This window comes from Hyposmocoma kahamanoa, unplaced genomic scaffold, assembly GCF_003589595.1.
Source record: "Hyposmocoma kahamanoa isolate Upper Pololo Valley unplaced genomic scaffold, ASM358959v1 179, whole genome shotgun sequence".
In the NCBI taxonomy this organism is placed as follows: Eukaryota; Metazoa; Arthropoda; class Insecta; order Lepidoptera; family Cosmopterigidae; genus Hyposmocoma; species Hyposmocoma kahamanoa.
The window spans coordinates 1,104,032-1,125,437 of record NW_020653710.1 but is presented as its reverse complement, the minus strand read 5'-3'; the positions used below and the strand labels follow the sequence as shown (position 1 = coordinate 1,125,437).

The 21,406-nt window shown below is 40.8% G+C and overlaps 1 protein-coding gene across 1 annotated transcript; it reads left to right on the top strand.

Annotated features, from left to right (window-relative positions):
* Positions 1-643: 643 nt before the first annotated feature.
* Positions 644-15,632, top strand: LOC113225873 (basic proline-rich protein). Its single transcript, XM_026458330.1, has 11 exons — positions 644-895; positions 7,879-8,108; positions 8,191-8,282; positions 9,193-9,410; positions 9,872-9,974; positions 10,060-10,230; positions 10,318-10,415; positions 10,517-10,732; positions 10,807-10,894; positions 13,590-13,738; positions 15,095-15,632. Exons 1-10 carry the CDS (start codon positions 644-646, stop codon positions 13,712-13,714), a joined length of 1,593 nt encoding a protein of 530 aa, XP_026314115.1. The 3' UTR covers positions 13,715-13,738; positions 15,095-15,632.
* Positions 15,633-21,406: the final 5,774 nt, after the last annotated feature.

Below are 21,406 nucleotides of genomic sequence, written 5' to 3'. Positions count from 1 at the left end.
TGGCGCAGAATGGCCGCTACATTATAGCCAGAACCGAGTTTATGCGGGCAATAAATATTTATTTACCTACTGAATCGATAGTACAAACTCAGAAGTGTTTAGATTAAAGAGTAGAAACACGATCTGTCAAAGATCAATTACCAACATTATGTAAATATGAGTACCTACGTTAAGCAAAGTCTAACATTAACGCGTATGCTGGGATTATAATCGTAAACGGTAACAGGGCGTTTGTAGCAGTGAGCACGACGACGAGTAGGGAACGGGACGCTACTCACGCTGCTCCTGAACTTGAAGAACAGCGACATGGCGCCCGCGAGCGGCTGCCGGGACCGGGTGCGGCCGGAGTCGCGCCGCCGCTACCGCCGCCACTGCCACAACTACCTCCGCCGCTCGCCGTACGCGCGCTTACTTTTGATTTACCAAAACTACTAAATACACACTTGGCGAAGGGGTGGATGTCGCACTAGCCTTAGAATGTTAACGAATGTCATTCGCAGCGTTAGCAGCCCGGTGCGCGCGCGAGTCGCGCAGGCGCGCCGATATCGACCGCGGGCACACGGCCTCCGCCACTGGCCTGTAGTCGGCTTTCGGCGGTGAGGCTGGACGCTCGGTCGGCGCCTGTAGCGACTGTGCGGCTGCGATGTGGGCTCGGCGGTGGGCCTGCGTGGCGGCGCTGGCGGCGGGGCTGGCGGCGCCGGCGGGCACGCGCGAGCTCGACCCGGCCGCGTGCGCGGCGCGCTTCGACGTGCAGCGTGACAAAATCATACGCACGGAGGAATCGCGCGAGATGGGCGCGCGCTATCTTTCCGAGCTGGACGTGGGCGCTCGCCAGGAGTGCCTCCGCCTCTGTTGCGAGACCGATGCCTGTGATGTGTTCGTCTACGAGGAGAAGGTGGGACGGATGGGATGGAACGACTTAACTTCGACCCCCGTCAGTTGCCGGGCTGATGTATTGTCATTGCTTATCACTGTGTAAAGTGCCTTATCAATGATAGGACGCTCCCGCATGCCATTGTTTTCTATTTAACTCACTCACGTCACTAGATAGATATATACCTGTAGTTATTTATTCTGAGGCAGGTTCGTAAGCTGTGTCGCAAACTAAAATGTAAAAACACACTGCCTGGAAGGTGTGATTGTCATGAAAGCGTTGGAAACCACACTTTGCTTAGCACATGGTCACATTTTTTTATTTAATATTCACTGATAGGGACCCACTTATGGATCGACGTTGCGTCGATAAATTAATTTCGTCACTTTTCCAGAGATATCATTGATGACTTGTGTCTAGCAATGAATGACCATAAAAAATGGCAGCTACCGTCCCGGTAAGTTAGTTAGGCGAGTATCATTAGTAGGCAAGTGACTACTAGATAATACCTAGTAGATAACACATGAAAGGCCTGGAGAAAGAAAAATGTGCCTCATTTCTTTATATTTTTGGCGACGTAATTTTTTATAGATTCATTGCTACAATTGTTTGGTTAACATATTTCTGACTTTACATAAAAACACACATTTAGCAGAGCACTGCCGTATTACTAAAATAGGTCAAAGAGAATTTAAGCACTACGTTTAAAATTATTTAAACCCAAAACGTTTTGACGCATTATGCCAGAAACGTAAAATGCCAAACAGGCAGAATGTCAGATTCAAAAAATTGTAATAGTTGGGGGTTTTAAAAAAAAATATCTCGGAAATGAAATTAATTTTCCGGATTTAAATAGCGCATATTTGTTTTTTCAAACAAACCGACGTTTCGGGCCCTTTACAGGCAACCGTGACCATGGGACTTTGAATCAAATTTGTGTGGATGCTGGAGCCGTGTCGTCTTTCCATAATTTCCATCTAACACGTAGTCTTCAATTTTGTAATATGACTTTTCAATCAAAATATTTTTAATGTAGTTTTTAAAGTTAGGAAATGATAAACTTAATATATGCTCCGGAATCTTATTGTAAAACCGTATACAGTTCCCCATAAAAGAGTTGTTTACCTTGGTTAAACGAAATCGTGGTACCATGAGTTTGGACTTAGCTCTAAGGTTAATATTATGGATATCTTCTTTCTTATTGAAATTATGTATATTTTTACGAGCATATAAAATATTTGAGTAAATGTACTGTGATGCCACAGTCATGATAAACTTTTCTCTGAGAGAAACCAGAGAGCCTAGACGGTACACAGAACGAATCACTCGTTTTTGCAATACAAATATGGTTTGAATACCTGCCGCTTTACCCCACATGAGAATCCCGTAGGACATTATACTATGGAAGTAACTAAGTAAACTAGTCTAGCAGTAGGTACTACTAACATCGGTAAGCTTACGTTTTCTGCGGACTACGTATGCAGCGGAGCTTAATCAGCTGGCCAAGGAAGATATATGTGGAAACCATTTGAAGTTTACTATCTAAGATCACTCCCAAGAAGACTGCTTTATTGACGAGGTTTAACTTTTCCCCGTTTATTTCTATGCTTGGACTAGTCTATTTTACGTTCGGTAATTCAAATTTAACATATTTTGTATTCTTGGCATTAAGCAATAAAATGTTAGCATGTATTACGGGGTTCCCAAACTTATTTTGTCTACTGCCCACTTTGAGAATAAAATATTTTTTAGCGCCCCCATTTTTTTCACCTACCTAAAAACCACTATAACTTCAAATTTAGTTAATTATTGTGAGCTATACTAGCAGAGATTAAACATTCATTCTAAACGAGACTTTTACTATAACCCGCAAGAGTTAACTTGAGACCTGAGCGCAATAGGTAGTAGGTACACAACGGCGCTCATGTCTGAAGTTAACTCTTAAGGGCTACACCTGCCAATGAGAACGATTATTGAAACGCAACTTTATAATATTCAGACAGAGTATCTTTTATTCAAAATAAAACAAACATAATTGATTCTAATATAAAAACTGTGTGTGAAGGATGAATTTGATGCTGTTTAATAAGTTTGTTGATATCAGGTCCCAATTTACTCAAGAACAGCCGCAAGTCACCACGTTCGGTAACATGCAAAAATCTTTTTGGTAAGCAGCGTTGTCACAGCACTAAAACCACGTTCACACAAACATAACGATGGGAATGCTATCAAGAATCCTTGAACGATTGACCACAATCCAGGGTACAATTGCGGGATCGGTTTTTGTGGCCAAAATTCTTGGTAGCCATTTTCGAACTTGACTTTTATTTCATCGTTCATTGTCAATTCTATAAGTTCTTCTTCCAGCTGAGGTGATATTGATGTGTTGACATTTGAAAACGGATCCAACAACCAGTCTGGTATTTCCAAGTTCAAAATGTCCTGGTATCGTTCGGTGAAGTCAATGTGGAGGTTTTCCAAATGTTGGCAGTAGGCAAACAAGTCGTCGTTACTGCTGGATACTGATAAATTCGGGAAATTGTGAAACTCACGTCTGCCCATATTATTTTTGTGTAGAAGCCATTGACTTATGGTAGAAGCAGTTTGGCTGCGAAAGCAGCAACGACATTTTTTGTTTTAATTAAATTTAGTTCATCGTCTTGCAGTTGGAGATTCATGTCGTTGAACAATTTATACAGGTCTGTCATGTAAGCTATATCATTCTTTGATGTAATGGGCTTGTTGCGCAATTCTGTATGTTTAGTTTCCAAGAACTCTATCACAGTGTCAAACAGGTTGTAAAATCGAATCAGACCATTGCCCCTTGATAACCAACGAACTTCAGTCTGAAACAACAAACGGTTGAAATCTTCGTCATTAGTAACAGAAAGCTGATGAAATAATCTATCATTCAAAGAGCTGTTACGGATTTTATTGACTGCTTTGATGACATATTGCAGTGATTGAAATAGTCGTTCACTTAAATTTCTAGCAACCAAATGTTGTATATGAATAACGCAATGTACAGCAAGGACATCTGGAATTTTATTTTTTAAGTACGCTATGAAGCCTTTATGGCACCCTGTCATAGCCGGAGCGCCATCCGTAGCAACTGATATAATATTTTTCAAGGGAATCTCTTTCTCATCACAAAACTTTTACCGCATTGAATGCATTGAATATGGTTTCGCCCTTTGTATCGGTCTCTAAATTTCTAGCAAAAATAGTTCTTCACATATTTTCTCATCTCTAATAAACCTCACGTAAGACAGCAACAATGCTTCATTCGTTGGTAAAGTGGACTCATCGAGCTGAATTGAGAATTGACTAGTCCTCAGATGATTGCACAATGATTCTTCAATGGAAGCCATTTCATCAATTCGCCTTTGCACAGAATTATTACTCAAAGGAATTTTTCGTATAATATCAGCGGCCGGTTTATGAAGCACAGTAGTCATTAAGTACTTCCTTTATTGCTGGCAAAATTAACACTTCTCCAATGTTGTGTGGTTTGCCTTTTTGAACAATTAACAAAGAGATATTGTACGAAGCTCGAAGTCCGTCGTCATCTTGCTTAGCAGCCGCCGATAAGAGTTTTGCTACACTTGGCTGAGTATTATGCTTCTTCTTTAGCTCTTGAAAATATGCTACATTCTTGTCTTTCTTATCTGAATGCATTTTATTCAAATGATCTTGCAATCTTGCAGGCTTCATTGCTTCATTCGAAAATGTTTTTAGACATAGAAGGCACAAAGGCGACGAATTGTGGGCTTTTCAATGAATCCGAATTTAATATATTCCGCGCAGTATTGCCGTCTCTTCTTTTTTACTTCCGACATTGTTTTGGTTTGAGAAGTACGTAAGTAAGTGTTGAACCTAAGTACTGCTTATCTATTACGCGCGAAACCGCAAATGAAAATAAAATAAATATTACGTTGTTTATATAGGATTGCATAATTAGCACACACCGACAGGAATACGACAAACATACATAAACTCGTTTATCTCATTCGACGCTCAATCGTACTCAACAAGTAAGAACAAATATTCTATTAACGAGTCGATTGATACAGGAATGCACAAATCGGGTTATTTAATAAAAACTTGTTAAAACATGATTGCCAGCGGTCTATTATCTACGAAAATTACCTATCTAGGAATACTAATAACTATTAAAATGCGAAACTGTGTCTGTTGCCTTTTTATTTGTTTCTTTGTGTTACTTTCATTTCGAAACGGAGCGATCGATTGACATGATCTTTATTTTATTTATTCAATAAAACAGATATATGAACTACGCGGAGAGAAATATCGCACCGAGTTAGTTTGAGCAATCTCTTAATTAATATTAGTTCATGTCCACAATTTGTAGTCGAGAGTAGAGAGCTCAGTGGGTGTCTAGGGGTCGTATTCTAAAACTCTACTCAATGTTCAAGTCAGGATTTGAGTATGATTCAAAGCACTAGAAATCATACTCAAGTCCTTGCCATTAGGGTCGTATTTCCAGTGCTTGAAATCATACTCAAGTCTGCTCAAATCCTCACTTGAGCATTGAGTACAGTTCTGGAATACGACCCTGAGTTTACCTAGATGAAATTACAAATCTCCCCTTAAGCCTCTACGCAACGCCTCCATTTTTTTTTCTGGCTCTCTCACCGCCCCCCTTTAGGCCTGCTGCGCTCACAAGGGGGCGTTATCGTCCACTTTGAGAAAGGCTGATTATATTAGGAGACAGACAATCATACCAATTTGTCGGCACTGTCGGCAAATAGCACGCGGACGAGCTCGCCAAACATGCTGCCCTCTATAAGAAAACGGCTGCAGACTACGACAGATTCCCTCTTTCGTACGCCAGACGGGTGATACGCCAACGAACCCTGGACACCTGGCAAGAGGAGTATTCTGCGTCCGCAAAAGGCAGCATCACCAAATTGTTTTTCCCGGACTAACGCCAGGCGTACCGAGTCTACGGGAAAATTGGCGTATCCTACTGGCTGACTCAGGCGTGGACTGGTCACGGCGAGAACGCGGCGTACCTCCATCGGTTCAGATGCTGCGATGACCCTAGATGCATGTGCTCCCCAGACGCCGCACAGACACTCGAACATGTCCTGAACAAATGCCGCGTATTCGGTGCCAACAGGTTGAAGCTCGAATTCGAGGTCGACGAGAAACTCTCGACCTCGATATGGAGCGCCCTCATGGCAGGGAAGCGTTCAGGACCAAAATTTGCCGACTTCTGTGGCGATTATGAAAGCAGTAGCGCAGGCCAACAAGGCGAAAACAAAGCCCTCGTAGTGCGGAGGGGACAACGTGGGCGAAATTATTACTTAAACTCTGATGCAATTTTTATTTGATTTATTATATTTTTTCTTACAATGATTTACACTATTTTATTATTTTTTACAATTTTATGACACTATTATTATTTTAACAATTTTACAAATGACTTCATACAATTTAGATTAATTAAAAACATGGATTTTATTTTATTTCAATTTTAAAATTTTTAATGCTGACCATTTTTATTTCTACAAAAATATAATGCTAGTTAGGTAATAAAAACCATATACATTGAAATAAATATATAACACATAGTGAATAAATAAAGAAGAACTATAATAAAGAAACAAAGAACATACATAGAAAACACATATATTCAAGGACCCCGAATAATAAATATCGGGGGGATGGTGGACGGGTGGAATTACAGGAATTATTACCCAGGGGTGCTGGTGAACTTACAGGCAAACTTCACGGCAATCGACATTGCGTACTTCAAACAGTGCATTATACGTACGTACTTACTCTTATCGGATGCGTCTTCTTAGACCAGGCTCCCCTATGCTTAAAATGGTCTTGCTGAATGGAAACTTCAATTGTTGTTCAGTCTCACGTACCTTATTATTTGTATGAGAAACTCACTTGGTCATCCACGGTAAACTCTTGCTTTGGAGCAAGGTCGACAAGGGTGTTTCTGCTTACAACCCCTCGACATAGTACCGCTGCATTTAGAGGGAGTTTCCGACACTTAGGTCCAGAGCTCTACTCAATACTCAAGTCAGGACTTGAGTATTGCAGTGAGCACTGAAAATCATACTCAAGTCCTTGACATTGGGGTCGTATTTCCAGTGCTTTAAATCATACTCAAGTCTGCTCAAATTCTGACTTGAGCATTGAGTAGAGTTCTGGAGTACGACACTTAGCCACTCGTTATTGGAACAATGTTCCTCCTCCTATCCGTAACAACGTCAAAAAAAGAACTTTCAAGCAGAAGCTGCAAGAGTATCTTTTAAATATGCAGAAATATGAGTGGCTAAAGTGTTTGAGGAAAAAAAAATTGGATGAAATTAAATTGGATTGAATTGAGTTAAATTGGTTAGAATTTGAATTGAATGAAATTGGAAATGAAACTATTTTTCCGGATTTAAATCGCGTATATTTGTTTTTTCAAACAAACAGACGTTTCGGACCCTTTACAGGTCCCATGATCACGGTTGACTGGACATGGTCAGTAATAGTATCATTTCCTATGTGTAACAATCGCGAAAACCTAAGAACTCGATATGAATTAAATTGGTTTTGTTTTGGGTTTTTACGAGTGGCGTCCCTGTCCCTATAGGGTCCTGGCAGAATACCAGCGTCGCGGGCAGCCGCGTCATTTATGCTGAGTTAGCGCCTTTTCATTGCCATGGCTTCCAAGAGAGATACTAGTAGAATATATTATTGTGTTACGTCTAAGTTAATGTCTGTATCATGTGTGTGTATGTATTTGTCATGGTGGTGAATAAAGATTCTACCTATCTAACTAAATGTCGGGGTTGTGGCTGCCCGTTGCATCATGCACGGCGCTGTATGTAGTATATTTAGATAGGTAGGTACCTATGGCCATATAGGCAGAAACCATTCGACGCTTCCTTTACCTAATGGAAATCGGTCGAGGCTTTTGGGATTTCGTCGTATTTGGGTAAATAAAACTTAAGTATTGTTTTTAACATCGACAGAGCCCCGGCAGCTGTTACCTATTCAACTGCGGTCCCCCAGAGGATTTCCGGTGCAAGTTCACAGCGCACGGCAACTTCAGTAGTGGCGTGCTGGCGTTGAGCAGGCGGCTGGCCGAGCTGCAGGACCAGGAGCGGCTGGCGCACCACGCGCCGGCACCCGCTGCCTCGCCCCCGCCCCCCGCCCCGCCTGCGCCCACAGTCGCCGCGCCCACGCCTTCGCCTACGTCTCGGTGCGACACCATTACAAAACTATGACACTGAGTACCGTCTCTGCCATCTTATATAACTCATGAATCATGTTTATCCGTTTAGAGGAACCACGAGCCCAAGGCCACCCGAATCCCGAACACCCCCGCCCCCACCTACGGCGCCGTCTACTTCGCATCAGATGCTGCAACCTTCACGTAAGGCATTGCGTTTGCTTCGAATAAATTACATTACGTTTAAGTGCATAGATAGGTAACTACACTATTTATCCCAACGCATGAATGTTAATGCTGTTAGACTGTCAAATACCATAGACATAACCTGCCGTCAAGTTAAAGTGTAAGAAGCGTTGAAAATGAATATAAAGTTGATTTGTACAATGTTTTAGTGTTTTTAAACACCTAACAAATATATGCCCAGCCGATTTCACGTCGATCACGCCGCCGCCGCCGGCCGCCGACGATTTCACGATCGGCGTATATCTCTACTCAGAATTAGTGGGTGTTGCAAGTAAAGTACCCACCTAATACACTGTCCCTTTTGAATATGGCAATTTATAAAATGTTGAACCATGAGGGTAGAATCATTTTTTTGATGAGGCCACCCGAACCTATTAAAAGTTACCTACCGAGAGCAAACTGGTGTTGGGAAATAAAACGATTATATAACGCACACACTCAACATAGCCCCGCACTAGGGAAACCCTGTGTCGCGGGTGCCATGGACACACACATAGACAACCATATATTACCTACACCCAAACTCACGAGATAAATTAATATAGGCCACACAAATATTTCTCCGGGCCCGGGAATCGAACCTGGGACCTCTGCGTGGCAGTCCGGCATGGTAAACCGTTCGGCCACCTAGGCAGTTTTGATAGTTTAGATCGACTCGTAACAAAGGTTGATAATAAAAAATTTGTAATATAAATTGTTTCGATCTATTTTCTTCTACGGTAGGTAGTGCCCACACTAGGTACGCTATTTTTGATTTCCGATGATTTTTAATGACGATTTACGATATGCGTCGCAGACGCGGCGACGCAACGGGCACTTCAGGAACTCGGCTGTCGAGCGCGGTGTGTGTGTGTGTGTGTGTTGGCAGGGCGATGCAGCCGGTACCAATTCGAATGCCGTGCGGGCGGCGAGTGCATCGCGGTGTACAACGCGTGCGACGGCGTGCCCCAGTGCGCCGACGGCAGCGACGAGGCGCCCGAGCTCGCGTGCCCCCCGCCGGCGGCACCGCCGCGCACTGCGCCGGCGCCGCCGCCTGCCGTTCCCGCGCCAGCACTACCTCCTCCTGCGCCTGTACGACAACCGCAGGTAGACCGTACAACGCGATCTGTAGATACCTACCTTGGCTCTCTTTCGAACCCAGCTACTTCTGGAATTGTGTAAATTGCTGTGAATAACTCATAAGTCGTATAACGTCGTAAGTAAGATCCATACAGAACCCAGAACGTTGACCTAAGATTAACGCACTACCTAAGGTATTGACTCACCGAATCCCGTACAAAAGGTTTGGTCGCTCGTAGTAGTTTATTGTTTCGTATTGCTACGCTCTAGAGGTTCTAGAGGTACCTACGTTCATGAGGGGTTATTTATTAGTAATAAATTATTACACTTCTTACAAGGTAAGTACCTACCTATCTTTTGCGACACGGTTATGGCTTCTGGCTAGCAACCCATATAGCTAGAAACCATAACTAGGTAGGTATATACAGCACTATCCCCTTACTACAGCACATAGTAAACATGTTAAAATTTTTGAACTGTTTTGGCAGGACAATTTCCTGTCAGAGGTCGCCGAGGGCGCAGCGGCAGAGGCGGGAGGAGCACGCTGGCCGCACCGGCTAATGCAGGCGCAGCCACCGCGGCGGTACACCGGTCGGTGATGGGTTATTTCGGTTATTCCGCACCGCAGACGACTACTTATTCAAAATATTCGCGTAATATTATGTGTTGTGGACAGAGGGCGGTGTCAGCGGTGGTGGGGTGGTGACAGGTGTGGGAGGTGTAGTGCCGCACATCTTCAGCCACAAAGGCGGATTGGTGCAGGACGAGGGCGCGCTGCCTTACGCACCTTTCGCTCCCCCCGCCCCGCCGCCCGCCTGGCAGCGCCGCATCTGGCAGACGTCGCCAGGTACAAGATTGTGCGATATGTGCTACCAATTCCAAAAAATAACCCTCATTTACAACTACTTACGAGTGTATTCGCATACGTCTTTAGCAGGCGGTGGCAACGAGTGGGGCGGGTGGCGTACGGCCGCTAGCGACTGGGGTGACGGCGACTCGCGCGGTTGGCAGCCGCCGCCGCCGCTCGACACGGTCACTATTTTCAATTTTTGCGTAAAATCGTGTTCCTTCGCTAATAATAAACGCGTAAATTATATACTATTCAATATCTTGTTATTGCACTTGCACCGCAGGAAACCGAGCCGGGTGCAGCGGTAAGCGTGGCCAATGCGGGAGGGTCGCGCTCCGCAGAGCTAGTCGTGTTCCCGGCCCTGGGCGGGCTCGCACCGCACGATGCGCCCAAGAAGGGCCCGCGGCCGGCCGCCCCGCCCCGGGGGCCGCCCGCCTCGACGCCGCAGCCGCGCCACGTCGTCGAGGCCTCCGCCGGCAAGAAAACTGAACCTCAAAAGGTACCCTTCCCGAAAGACGCGCGCTTTCAATATCGTTTCCAACTTTGGCTACGAAGGCCTCTGTGTCCCGGCAGGAGGTGCACCTGGCGGCGGCGCGCGACGCGGACGACCGCGAGGGCCGCAGCGAGCGCCCGCCCGCCGCGCTGCTGCTGCTCGTGCTCGGTCAGTAGCCGATCGTAACAAAAACAACTATCACCTTGACCCGCTTATTACCTTGGTATCTGGACTCTGGACCATTCTCAAAAACGGACTTCGAATAATAAAAAAAAACAATGTTTTTTGATATGATTCAAAGTAGTCTCAAATGAAAGGTACCGTATCCTGCATTATGTTTCACTTAAGAACCTAGCTATTATCACTGTAGTTTTCATGAAAAAAGGGAAAAAATGCCTCCACCGAAGTGACACAAGTCCATGGTAATGACATATTACCTACATGTTTTTTTTTTTTTTTTTTTTTTTAATATATTACATATTACATTAATTTTAATAAAGCATGTATGATTTACTTTAGAATAAAACGTATTTTTTACTTAATTATCTTTATTTACGTGATCACTTAGATTTGATTACATTTTAGGCTTTTTAAAGTAATAAGTATTTTCAATTATGTTAATTCTATGTTATTAAAATATTTTTTTTGGAACAGTAGGTACACAGTCTTCTATTCAGTTTTTAATATTAGGTGACAGGTACCAGTATATATATAATAGTTTTTATAATCAATATTAATAACTTAACACTTCGCACTTTTAGAATGAAAGTGGTCAACACAAAATTTTTACTTTTTGGGAAAATGCTAAATAAATTATGATGTTGTGATATTTTCATATTATCTAAATTTACTCTTGGAGTACAAAAGGCAATGGCCGTGTTAGTCTATCGTGATCCTGGTAAAATAATGATTAAATATTCAGCTTTATAACATGAAAAATAGTTTAACAATTTAAATAAAATAAAACACTAATTACTATAAGGTCACTATTTACTGAACTGTTTCGTTGTCATTTGATCTAATACAAAAGTAAGCCTCTTCATTTTCACCAGCTAAGCAAGATGTTATTACCTTATCAAAATTAAACAGTTTTAATTATAAAAGAAAGTACTCGTAATAAAGTTAGTCCCAATGCCCACTGACAAGACGGGACGGCAAGGGATTTTTAGGTGACGAATAGTAATGTACGTTAAGATTATGACTTTATAATTGCAATTTTAGTGATAACGATCGTAGATGCAAAATGAAGCTGCGATATGCTTAGTCAAGATGAAGGACATCTTGAAACAGAACAAGATCGTATGCTTGGGACAGAAGGAGATGTTTGAAATAGAAGGAAGATGCGCAATCGGTTCATTGGTCCTTTTACGCCATTCCTTGCTCTGTTTTTTTCTGACATTTCATCAATAGATAATACTTATTATTTTCTCCTTTCGCTTTCTGTAACGTACAGTCAAGAGCACGTCAAGCTTCACACTTTGTACTTTGGATCGTTCTTATCATAAGCGGCATAGAGTTGGATTTAAATCTTAAGTGTCAAGCTTGACATGCTCTTGACCCTACATTTACATTTTATCCCGATTGCTCTTCTTGCATTCTTTTTCTTACGTCTATCTCTTCCTAACATTTTTTCGTAGACTCCATTATCTACTAAAGTATATATAAATCAGATTAATTACGTTGATATTATATTAATTAACCGCCTCCGTGGCCGAACGGTTACCACGCCGGACTGCCACGCAGAGGTCCCAGGTTCGATTCCCGGGCCGGGAGAAATATTTATATGGCCTCCATCTATTTATCTCGTGAGTTTGGGTGTAATTTGTGGTTGTCTATGTGGGTGTCCATGGCACCGGCGACACAGGGTTTCCCTAGTGCGGGGTTATGTTGAGTGTGTGCGTTATTACTATTTAAGTTAACAAAGAGCATCCATTATTGTATTGTCACTTCCATGGAAATTGTGTCACCTCTATGGATAACAGTAATCCACGTGGGTGACGTCCATGGAATTGAGATTTTAAACTTAAATACCGTTTTTTCGTGACCTTGATTTCTATTTATAAAATACGATGAAATGCCTAGATGACGGTTACAATAGCTCATATTATATAGATAGATCCGAATTGAATAAAATAATATGATACGTAATCCACAAAAGTGATTAAAACAGCAAGCTAATTTTTGAAAAATCGTACTTTAAAGGTCCGTGCGCCAGAACTATTATCCTGGAAGTGGCAAACTGTCAAAAACTTTCAAGATGGCATATGGATGGCATTGTGTTTGTAGTCTGTACTTGTTCAGAAACTCTGTTGACTGATTTACTAAATTATGGCTGCTTTCAATAAGTTTATGCATGGAGGTGAAAACTTTTTCATGCACAAACGTCATGAAATATTTTAAATCCATTATTTATGTTGTAATTATTTAGTCTCTTTTAGAAAGTTTATTCTATGTATTATCGTAAAATAATACAGATTAGTTTATTTATTACAGACAAATATATTTCATTTTAATTTGTATCATTGTAAATGGGCTTTGCACACGACATGGAAGTGACATTTTCGTCACTTTCTTAATGATGATTTAAATAAATATTTATATTGTGTAAGTAAAAATAAAAACTATATTAATACAAACAACCTCGATTAATTTTAAATAGGAATTGACTAAGTATTACAAGTATATCTTTTTTAATAATACATATGCACAAAAAAAAGTTGCAGAAATGAGAATGGTCCATCCATGTGACACTGTTGATACTTCTATTCATAATATAGATATAAATGTAGGGAAACAAGGCTAGCTACTCTGGTCCGTTTCATGCTGAGCAGCGGCAAAAGCACTAATGCGCTGTTTCGCGCAGGCGTGCTGATGACTGGCGTGCTGGGCGTGCTGGCGGGGTGCCGCGCGCGCGCCGCTCGCCGCCGCCGCCGCGGCAAGCCGCTAGCGCACGACGCGGACTACCTCGTCAACGGCATGTACCTCTAGAGCACGCGAGGTGCTCTGAAGATGGTAATAAACCCACGAAACACTATTTAGCGCCCTCGCTAATCGACTTATAAAACACTTCCAATGCTCTTACAAATTTAAGACCTCAAGCTTATTGACCGATCGAAGGCACGAGAGCCGGGAAAAGACAGGCAGCGTGCCGAGCGTGCTTCGACTTTGCGGCGGAAATAGAATAGAAACAGACCGAAAGACGGAAAGGCTCAAGACGAGTCCAGTCCGCATGGTTACAAAAACACAATCTAAGTACTTAGTTTGCTGACATTCATAGCAAGTACTCGCGAGTGTACCACGTGCTCATTTAATATAGTGCTTAAATATACTGTACATACTTGCAAGGTGCTTCTTTATTAGGTAAGCGTGGATAGTTTATTTACAGAGATACTCATTTACATCAAAACAGTATATATTTGTGGCGGGACATAGGTACATTTTCATAATCGATTACTCCGCCAAAATGTGGTCCTGGATGATTCGTTTCTAGTCCACTGCTCAAAGAACTATCCACACATACCTAAGTATTACCAAGATTCGGTAGCTCAACTAGGTATTCCTGTAGTTTCAACATGGCTATTTCTGTGTGCCCGTATGTCTGTTGGTATGTCACAGTTTCGCTCACTTATGAATTCAATAGGAAATATAACGAACGTTCATAAGGGTTTAAATTTTTTACAATGGTCCAGCCTCAGTTCTGTCTGCCACCTTGGTACATTTTCATGAATACTTTGTTCCTTAAATGGCGGTCACACATAAGTATATACAAACCTAGCATAAATAGGTACAAACAAACAATACTGACATGATACAACTTTGATGATTCTTGACAATTATGTATTGTCAGAAATCAAAGTTGTAGTGTTTGGTTCAAGCAATCATGAAGACTCAAGGTCGTATTCCAGAACTCTACTCAATGCTCAAGTAAGGATTTGAGCAGCCTTGAGTATGATTTCAAGCACTGGAAATACGACCCTAATGGCAAGGACTTGAGTATGATTTTCAGTGCTCACTGCAATACTCAAGTCCTGACTTGAGTATGATTCAAAGCACTAGAAATCACACTCAAGTCCTTGCCATTAGGGTCGTACTCCCAGTGATTGAAATCATACTCAAATCTGCTCAAATCCTTACTTGAGCATTGAGTAGAGTTCTGGAATACGACCCTTAGTTCCATTCACTTGGTTTTACCTTCAAAGCGCTTACAACTTCAGTCTGCTTAGTTGAATGACAATATCCACAAACTCCGTGGGTGATATATTTAAGCGTTTCGGGATGTTTGATTTCTGTGTTATTTATGAATTAATAGAATTATAGTTAAAGTAAAGTGTAAGTTTGAACTAATATCTGTTTCCTTCTTCTTCTCAGGAGCATCTGTGCCACGGATTAGTTGTAGTGTAATTGAGTAGTCTTGATAAGGTACATACAAATAGTTTCGTGTCAAGTGTAATTTGCATATGTAAACATAGATTTGATCATGAGCATGTCTGAGACGCGTGTTATTTTTAATTGTACTCTTTGTTTATTAACAATTTTGGTGTGTTCCAAGTTGCTCTTTGACACTCATGTTGATGCCATAATTACTAGAGCCAATAACGCACTGGGATTCGGAGGCGTAGTTCGGTTGACTTTGAAGATGCCAAAACACTAAAAATCTTATAATGTGCCCTTGTGCGTGGCAACTTGGAGTATGCCTCTCAGATCTGGAACCCAATGTATAATATCGCGTATTGAAAGAATTCATCAAAAAATTATTCGTTACTTATGTTTTAAATTTAATCAGCCTTACCGCTCTTCAAACTATTTAGATATCTGCAAAAGAGACCACATACTTCACTTTGAATTGCGGCGTAAAATAGCAAACATAAACTATCTCATTAAAATTACTACCAATATCGTCGATTGCCCCGAGTTTATGTCTAAGATTCACTTAAGGGTTCCAGCCCCCGTAGCATGGCTATACATGATAGTCGCGACACGCGCGTTAAAATTGAAATAAGCGCGCCTTATTGGCTATCTAAATTAGATCTGATTAAGACAGCCAATAGCACGCGCTTATTTCAATTTTATCGGGCGCTTCGCGACTATCATGCGTAGCCAGGCTACGGGGGCAGATAAGCATTTACGTAACGAGTCACTAATTCCTAATTTACCTGTCGCTTTACAATATTACAAACGGAATTCGTTTATATGGCATGCGAGCAATAATTTTAACAAAGTTTCTGCTCTTTGCGATTTTGATTTGTTTAACACAAATTGTGCGTACGTTAAGAATGTATTATCTAATTCATTTTTTATTACTAAAGTAATCTAACTTGCGTAATGTTACATTGCTTCTATAATGTGTCATGACTGTCTGTACAATGTCGTTTAGTTTTTTTAGTGTTGTCAATGCTGTACTTTGCTATTGTTTTGTATTTTTATCAGTACGGAACTGTTTTTGCTTATAATTATAGTTTCTGTTTCGTTGTGATACACGCTGTATTCACCATCAAAAATAAAATAAATAAGTAAATGTGTAAGAAGGCATCTTATGAGCGATACAAAAACATTTCGAAAGAAGCACCCTTTTGAGGAAAGGAAATCGTTAATTTTTACATAAGTAAGTATTTGCAAATGTACATTGACAGCAATAATGAATATAACTTATACCTACTCTACTTTTCTGTGAAACTGAAAGTAAAAAGATCTGTAAAAAAATTGTTTCATTTCCTATCAATTATTAAATGATTACGGTTAATCATTTAGTATATAGGTACCCATAGATTGGCAATGCAAGTGAAAGAGCGTTAGTATACACGTATGTTAGAGCGAGATGGGTAGACGAGACCACTACATTATACGCTATGAGCCTGTCTGCCTGAGCCTGATCGTTACAAGGGCTGATTAAACATGGATTAAACGCTCTTTAGTTAAATAAAGCAGAAATTTAAAAAGTAAGCTGTAGATAATGTGTTTCTGTACCCACAAGGTAGCACCATCTCAGAGGGGCTAGAGCTAGGTCTCATGACAGCAAGCCGCCTGTACTGTACGTACGTACGTATGTTATATGAAGTGAAGCTGTTCTAAATGAGCATTCACTGGCGGACATATAGCCCACGATTGACGTCAAAAATGTCGAACGAAAACTGACTTACACATATATGGCGTACGTTGCGATCACGTGCGCTAACCCACGGCCAACATGTTCGCTTATGAATTTGGGTGTTCCGTTTGTTTCCGAGCTGGTTCGACGCCATCCTGTGTGTTAAGGTTAGGTTAGTATACGAAAAAGCTGCGACCAGTGCGTGCCAGCGTGTCAGAACCGAATTTCTTCACGTATCCGAGCTGGGTCGAAAACATAAAGCAAAACCTAAAGTTAAATATTCAATCCGATACTTTTAACAAACAAAGAAAAGTTGTTTATTATACATATAATACATATAATAAACAATATAGCGTAACCGAGGTTTTCGCGATTGTTACACATTCGATTCGAAGCGATTTAAATCCGGAATAATAGTTTCATTTTATAAATATAGCGTAATATAATATTTTGTTCGAAAAAATAGTAATTTTCTTAAAAAATTATCATTTGTAATTTAATTACCAATTCTTCACTTATTCAATATTCAATACAAATATTGTTTATTATGTACTGTTTATTATTATTTTATTTTAATCATAATATCAATTATGAATTTGTATTACAATTTTGAATTTATAATTTTTTCTGAATTTTTTTACAGTTACTTATTTATTTTATATTTTTATAATCTACACAACACTAACGTCAGAGAACAAATAAGTAATGAGAACGGACACTCTCTTTTTTCTTGTTTTCTTTAGTGTAGAGTAATATATAATACAGATTTATTATATCAATATAATAAGACGGCATAACTTCGTGTGCTAGACAAGGGTTATAGAATTTTCAATTTGTACTGCCGATAAATATTACGTAGTGAATATACCTAATTATTAACTAGGTACCCTGTTTTTACACTTTACTGCAGTAATTTTTACAAGTTATTATTATATGGTACTGTATGATTGACAACCGCGCTGACAAACGAAGACTGTTGCGCGATTGACGGTCTGTATGTGATTCTAACGCCCTATAGATGCGGACACTTTTAAGCGCGAATCCGATGTCCATTTATTGGTAGGTCAATGATAGGCATAGTCAATTTTTATGGAAAAAAAGAAATGATGAAATTGATCAAAATTGTTTTTAGTGATGATTGAAGTTTTATGAATGGATCATTCTGCCGCCGCTGACTAAAACGCGGCTATGTGACAATTTTTTTTTTAATATAAAAAATCATAACCCACTTTCAGAATATTGAAATTGTCAGCTCTGCATCGTTAGGGTAGGTTCCGGTAAGTCGAACACTTTAACTGTTTTCAAAAGAGAATTGTGTGCTTGATTTTTTTCTAATTAAAACGGACATTTGAGCACTTGTCACTTAGCCGCGTTTTAGTTAGTGAACGGCTGCATTTCTTTGTACGGGACGAAAATTATCGAGACAGCAGAAGTTGGTAAATACACTCTTTGGCAAAAAAAAAACGGGCACCTAAGGAAATTTACGTTCTAAAGTCGATTTGAGTTAATTAAATGAAATTTATTTCTTTGACTTAGTCTGTATACTTATAATCGTGTAAATTAATGCGCGTGAAGTGAATTCGGGCAATTAAAAGAAAAAAAAACGATGGATTCTTTAAAACCGATGTACACGCCCAAACAATAAGAAGTGGTCGGCAATAAAGACAAGATTTTTTTTTTACTTTTTTTAATTAAATAAAGTTACAAATGTAAAAACCTAATAACGAGTGTGACCTCCTCTTGCCAAAATCACAGCTTGAATCCTTCTGGGCATGCTTTCCATGATGTTTTTAATAACGTTTTGAGTTTCACTCTTCTGCAATGACTCTTTTTAGCTCCCTGATGTTTTGTGGAGCAGGTTGCACTGATCTTACCCGTCTCTTTAGAACATCCCAGACATGCTCAATTGGATTGAGGTCAGAACTTCGAGCTGGCCAATCTAAACGACGGATCCCAACTTCTTGCATATACGCACGCTTCCACGTCGCCAGAACGGTGCTGGCGAGCATTGTCGTCCAAAAAAATGGAATCTTCCCCAACCGCAGTCAATGTGGGTTGTGCATATGGAATTAGGACTTCCATTATGTACCGGTGTGCATTTAATGTTCCATTTTCTATGAAAACTAACTCCGTACGCTCTGTCGAATTAATTGCTGCCCAAAACATAACGGAGCCTCCGCCATAAGGAGTGATTTCTTCGAAACACACTTCCGCATGGCGTTCCCGTGGTCTTCGCAGCACTCGCCGGCGTCGGTCCTCTCCACACAAAGAGATTCTAGCTTCATCAGAAAACAATACTTTATTCCAGTCCTCCAGAGTCCGTGACGCACAGTTCCGAGCAAACTGAAGCCGAGCAACACGGTGCTCACGGAGTAATTTAGGGCCCCGAGCTGGGCGGTAACTCCTGATATTGGCAGCCAAAAGCCTCCTCCTGAACTTCTACTCCTCTTACTTCTTCAAGGCTCTTCTTCAGGTCCACACTTGACGCCTTACGATTCCGCAACGCCGGACTCACCCAAAAGTGGTCATTTCTTGATTCTGTGCATCGTTTTCTTCCCGAACCGGGTCTTCTTTTGACCGAACCGGTCTCTTGATACCGTTGCCAAGTCCTCTGGACAGTTGAACGACTCACATTTAACCGCTGAGACACGTAAGTTTGCGAACAACCTTCTTCAAGTAGGGCTGTAATTTTACCGGCCCTTATCACTTTATCACTCATATCGGTATAGACGGTTGGCGATTATTTTTTTGACCCTAATAATCTCAGTTCTAATGACGAGATATTGATTGTTGATGAAATTAATTTATTAAATCTTAAACAATATAACGGTATTAAAAACTGGTATGGACGTATTTTGGATCTTCTTTTGAGTAACGATACCGCTGTTGTTCGTGATTGTAGTTCCGAGGCACTTGTACCGATAGACCGCCATCACGGTGCTTTGGTAATTGAAGTTGATTACGCTGATGTAGCTAAGTTGAATAACGCCCCACATAAAAAGTTTTTGTACAACCGAGCTGACTATAAATCTATCAATACTGAAATTCTAAAAATTGACTGGATCCAGGTTTTTTCCTCTAAATCTCTGGACGACTGCGTTGAATATTTTTATAGGACTATGGATGTGCTTCGTGACAATTACATTCCGGTGAAAATAATAACAAGCAAGTCTCATCCAAAATGGTACTCTCCAGCCTTAATAAAAATTCTAAAGGAGAAATCTAAGTACCATCATAAATTTAAAACTTATGGAAATAGATCTGATGAGGAGTCTTTCAAAATGTTACGTAAACGAGCTAGAATCGTAGAAAAAGATTGTTATGCTGCCTATATTAAGTCCGTTGAAAATTCCATTAGCAATAATCCAAAACATTTCTGGTCCTTTATTAAATCAAAGTCGAAATCTAATGCTATACCGTCCAGCATGAATAGCGGTGACCATTTGTTTAATTCAGGGGAAACTATCTGTAATGCTTTCTCCTCATATTTTTACTCTACCTTTCTTACTGCAACAGATAATGGTACTGCTGGGTTGCCGGATCTATATGACTCCTCACTAGTCACTACTTCTTGTGTCTCTGACATATCTAAAATAATATTTAGTCCTGCTGACGTTGAAAAACTGTTAGCGAATTTGGATGCTTCGAAGTCAGCGGGTCCCGATAATATGCCTGATGCATTTTTGATTGGTTGTGCTAAATCGCTTGGCTTACCTCTCTATCTTCTATTCAAACGCTCAATTGATGAGCATTCAGTACCAATGATCTGGAAGCGTGCTTATATAACTCCTGTACACAAGAGGGGTCCAAAACAGGACATTACTAACTATAGGCCGATCTCTAAGCTTTGTATTGTAGCTAAAGTGTTTGAAAAGATTGTGTACAATCAGCTATACGTAGCTTTGAGTCGATACTTTAGTCCGTCGCAGCATGGTTTCCTTAAAGGACGTTGCACTGTTTCTAATCTGGCACTACTTAATAACTTTGTAACTGATGCAATGAGTGAGGGATTTCAGGTTGACGTCGTTTACACGGACTACAGCAAGGCCTTCGATCGAATCAGGCATTCTATCCTTTTGCGAAAACTTGCCAATATTGGCATTAGGGGTGATTTACTCAGATGGTTCTCTTCGTACATCCATAACCGGTCACAAGCAGTTGTTATCAACAATTATATCTCCAGCTGGGTAACTGTTCCTAGTGGTGTCCCTCAAGGATCATTACTGGGGCCGCTTCTATTTGTGGTCTTTGTGAATGACGTTGGTCTGTCCCTTCGCTCATCTCAATTGTTGTGTTTCGCGGATGACATGAAAATCTACGCTAAAATAACCGGTGTATCTGATGCGGAAAATTTACAGGCCGATCTTGTTCGCCTTGAAGATTATTGTGTGTGCAGTGAGTTGGACCTGAATACCTCAAAATGTAGTGTCGTCACTTTTAGCCGGAAACGGAACGCCATCCATTTCGATTATGTCCTAAAAGGAAAAACATTGCAAAGGGTATCTACGGTGAGAGATCTTGGTGTTGTTCATGATTCCAAGCTGCTCTTTGACACGCACATTGATACTATAGTCACTAAAGCCACTAGGGCACTG

Bases quoted from the DNA above. Each gene is read 5' to 3' on its own strand.
- LOC113225873 (XM_026458330.1), top strand. From the start codon at position 644: ATGTGGGCTCGGCGGTGGGCCTGCGTGGCGGCGCTGGCGGCGGGGCTG. The intron at 9,975-10,059 runs GTCGGTGATGGG...TGTTGTGGACAG, and splicing joins GCCACCGCGGCGGTACACCG to AGGGCGGTGTCAGCGGTGGT. The intron at 10,895-13,589 runs GTCAGTAGCCGA...TGTTTCGCGCAG, and splicing joins GCTGCTGCTGCTCGTGCTCG to GCGTGCTGATGACTGGCGTG.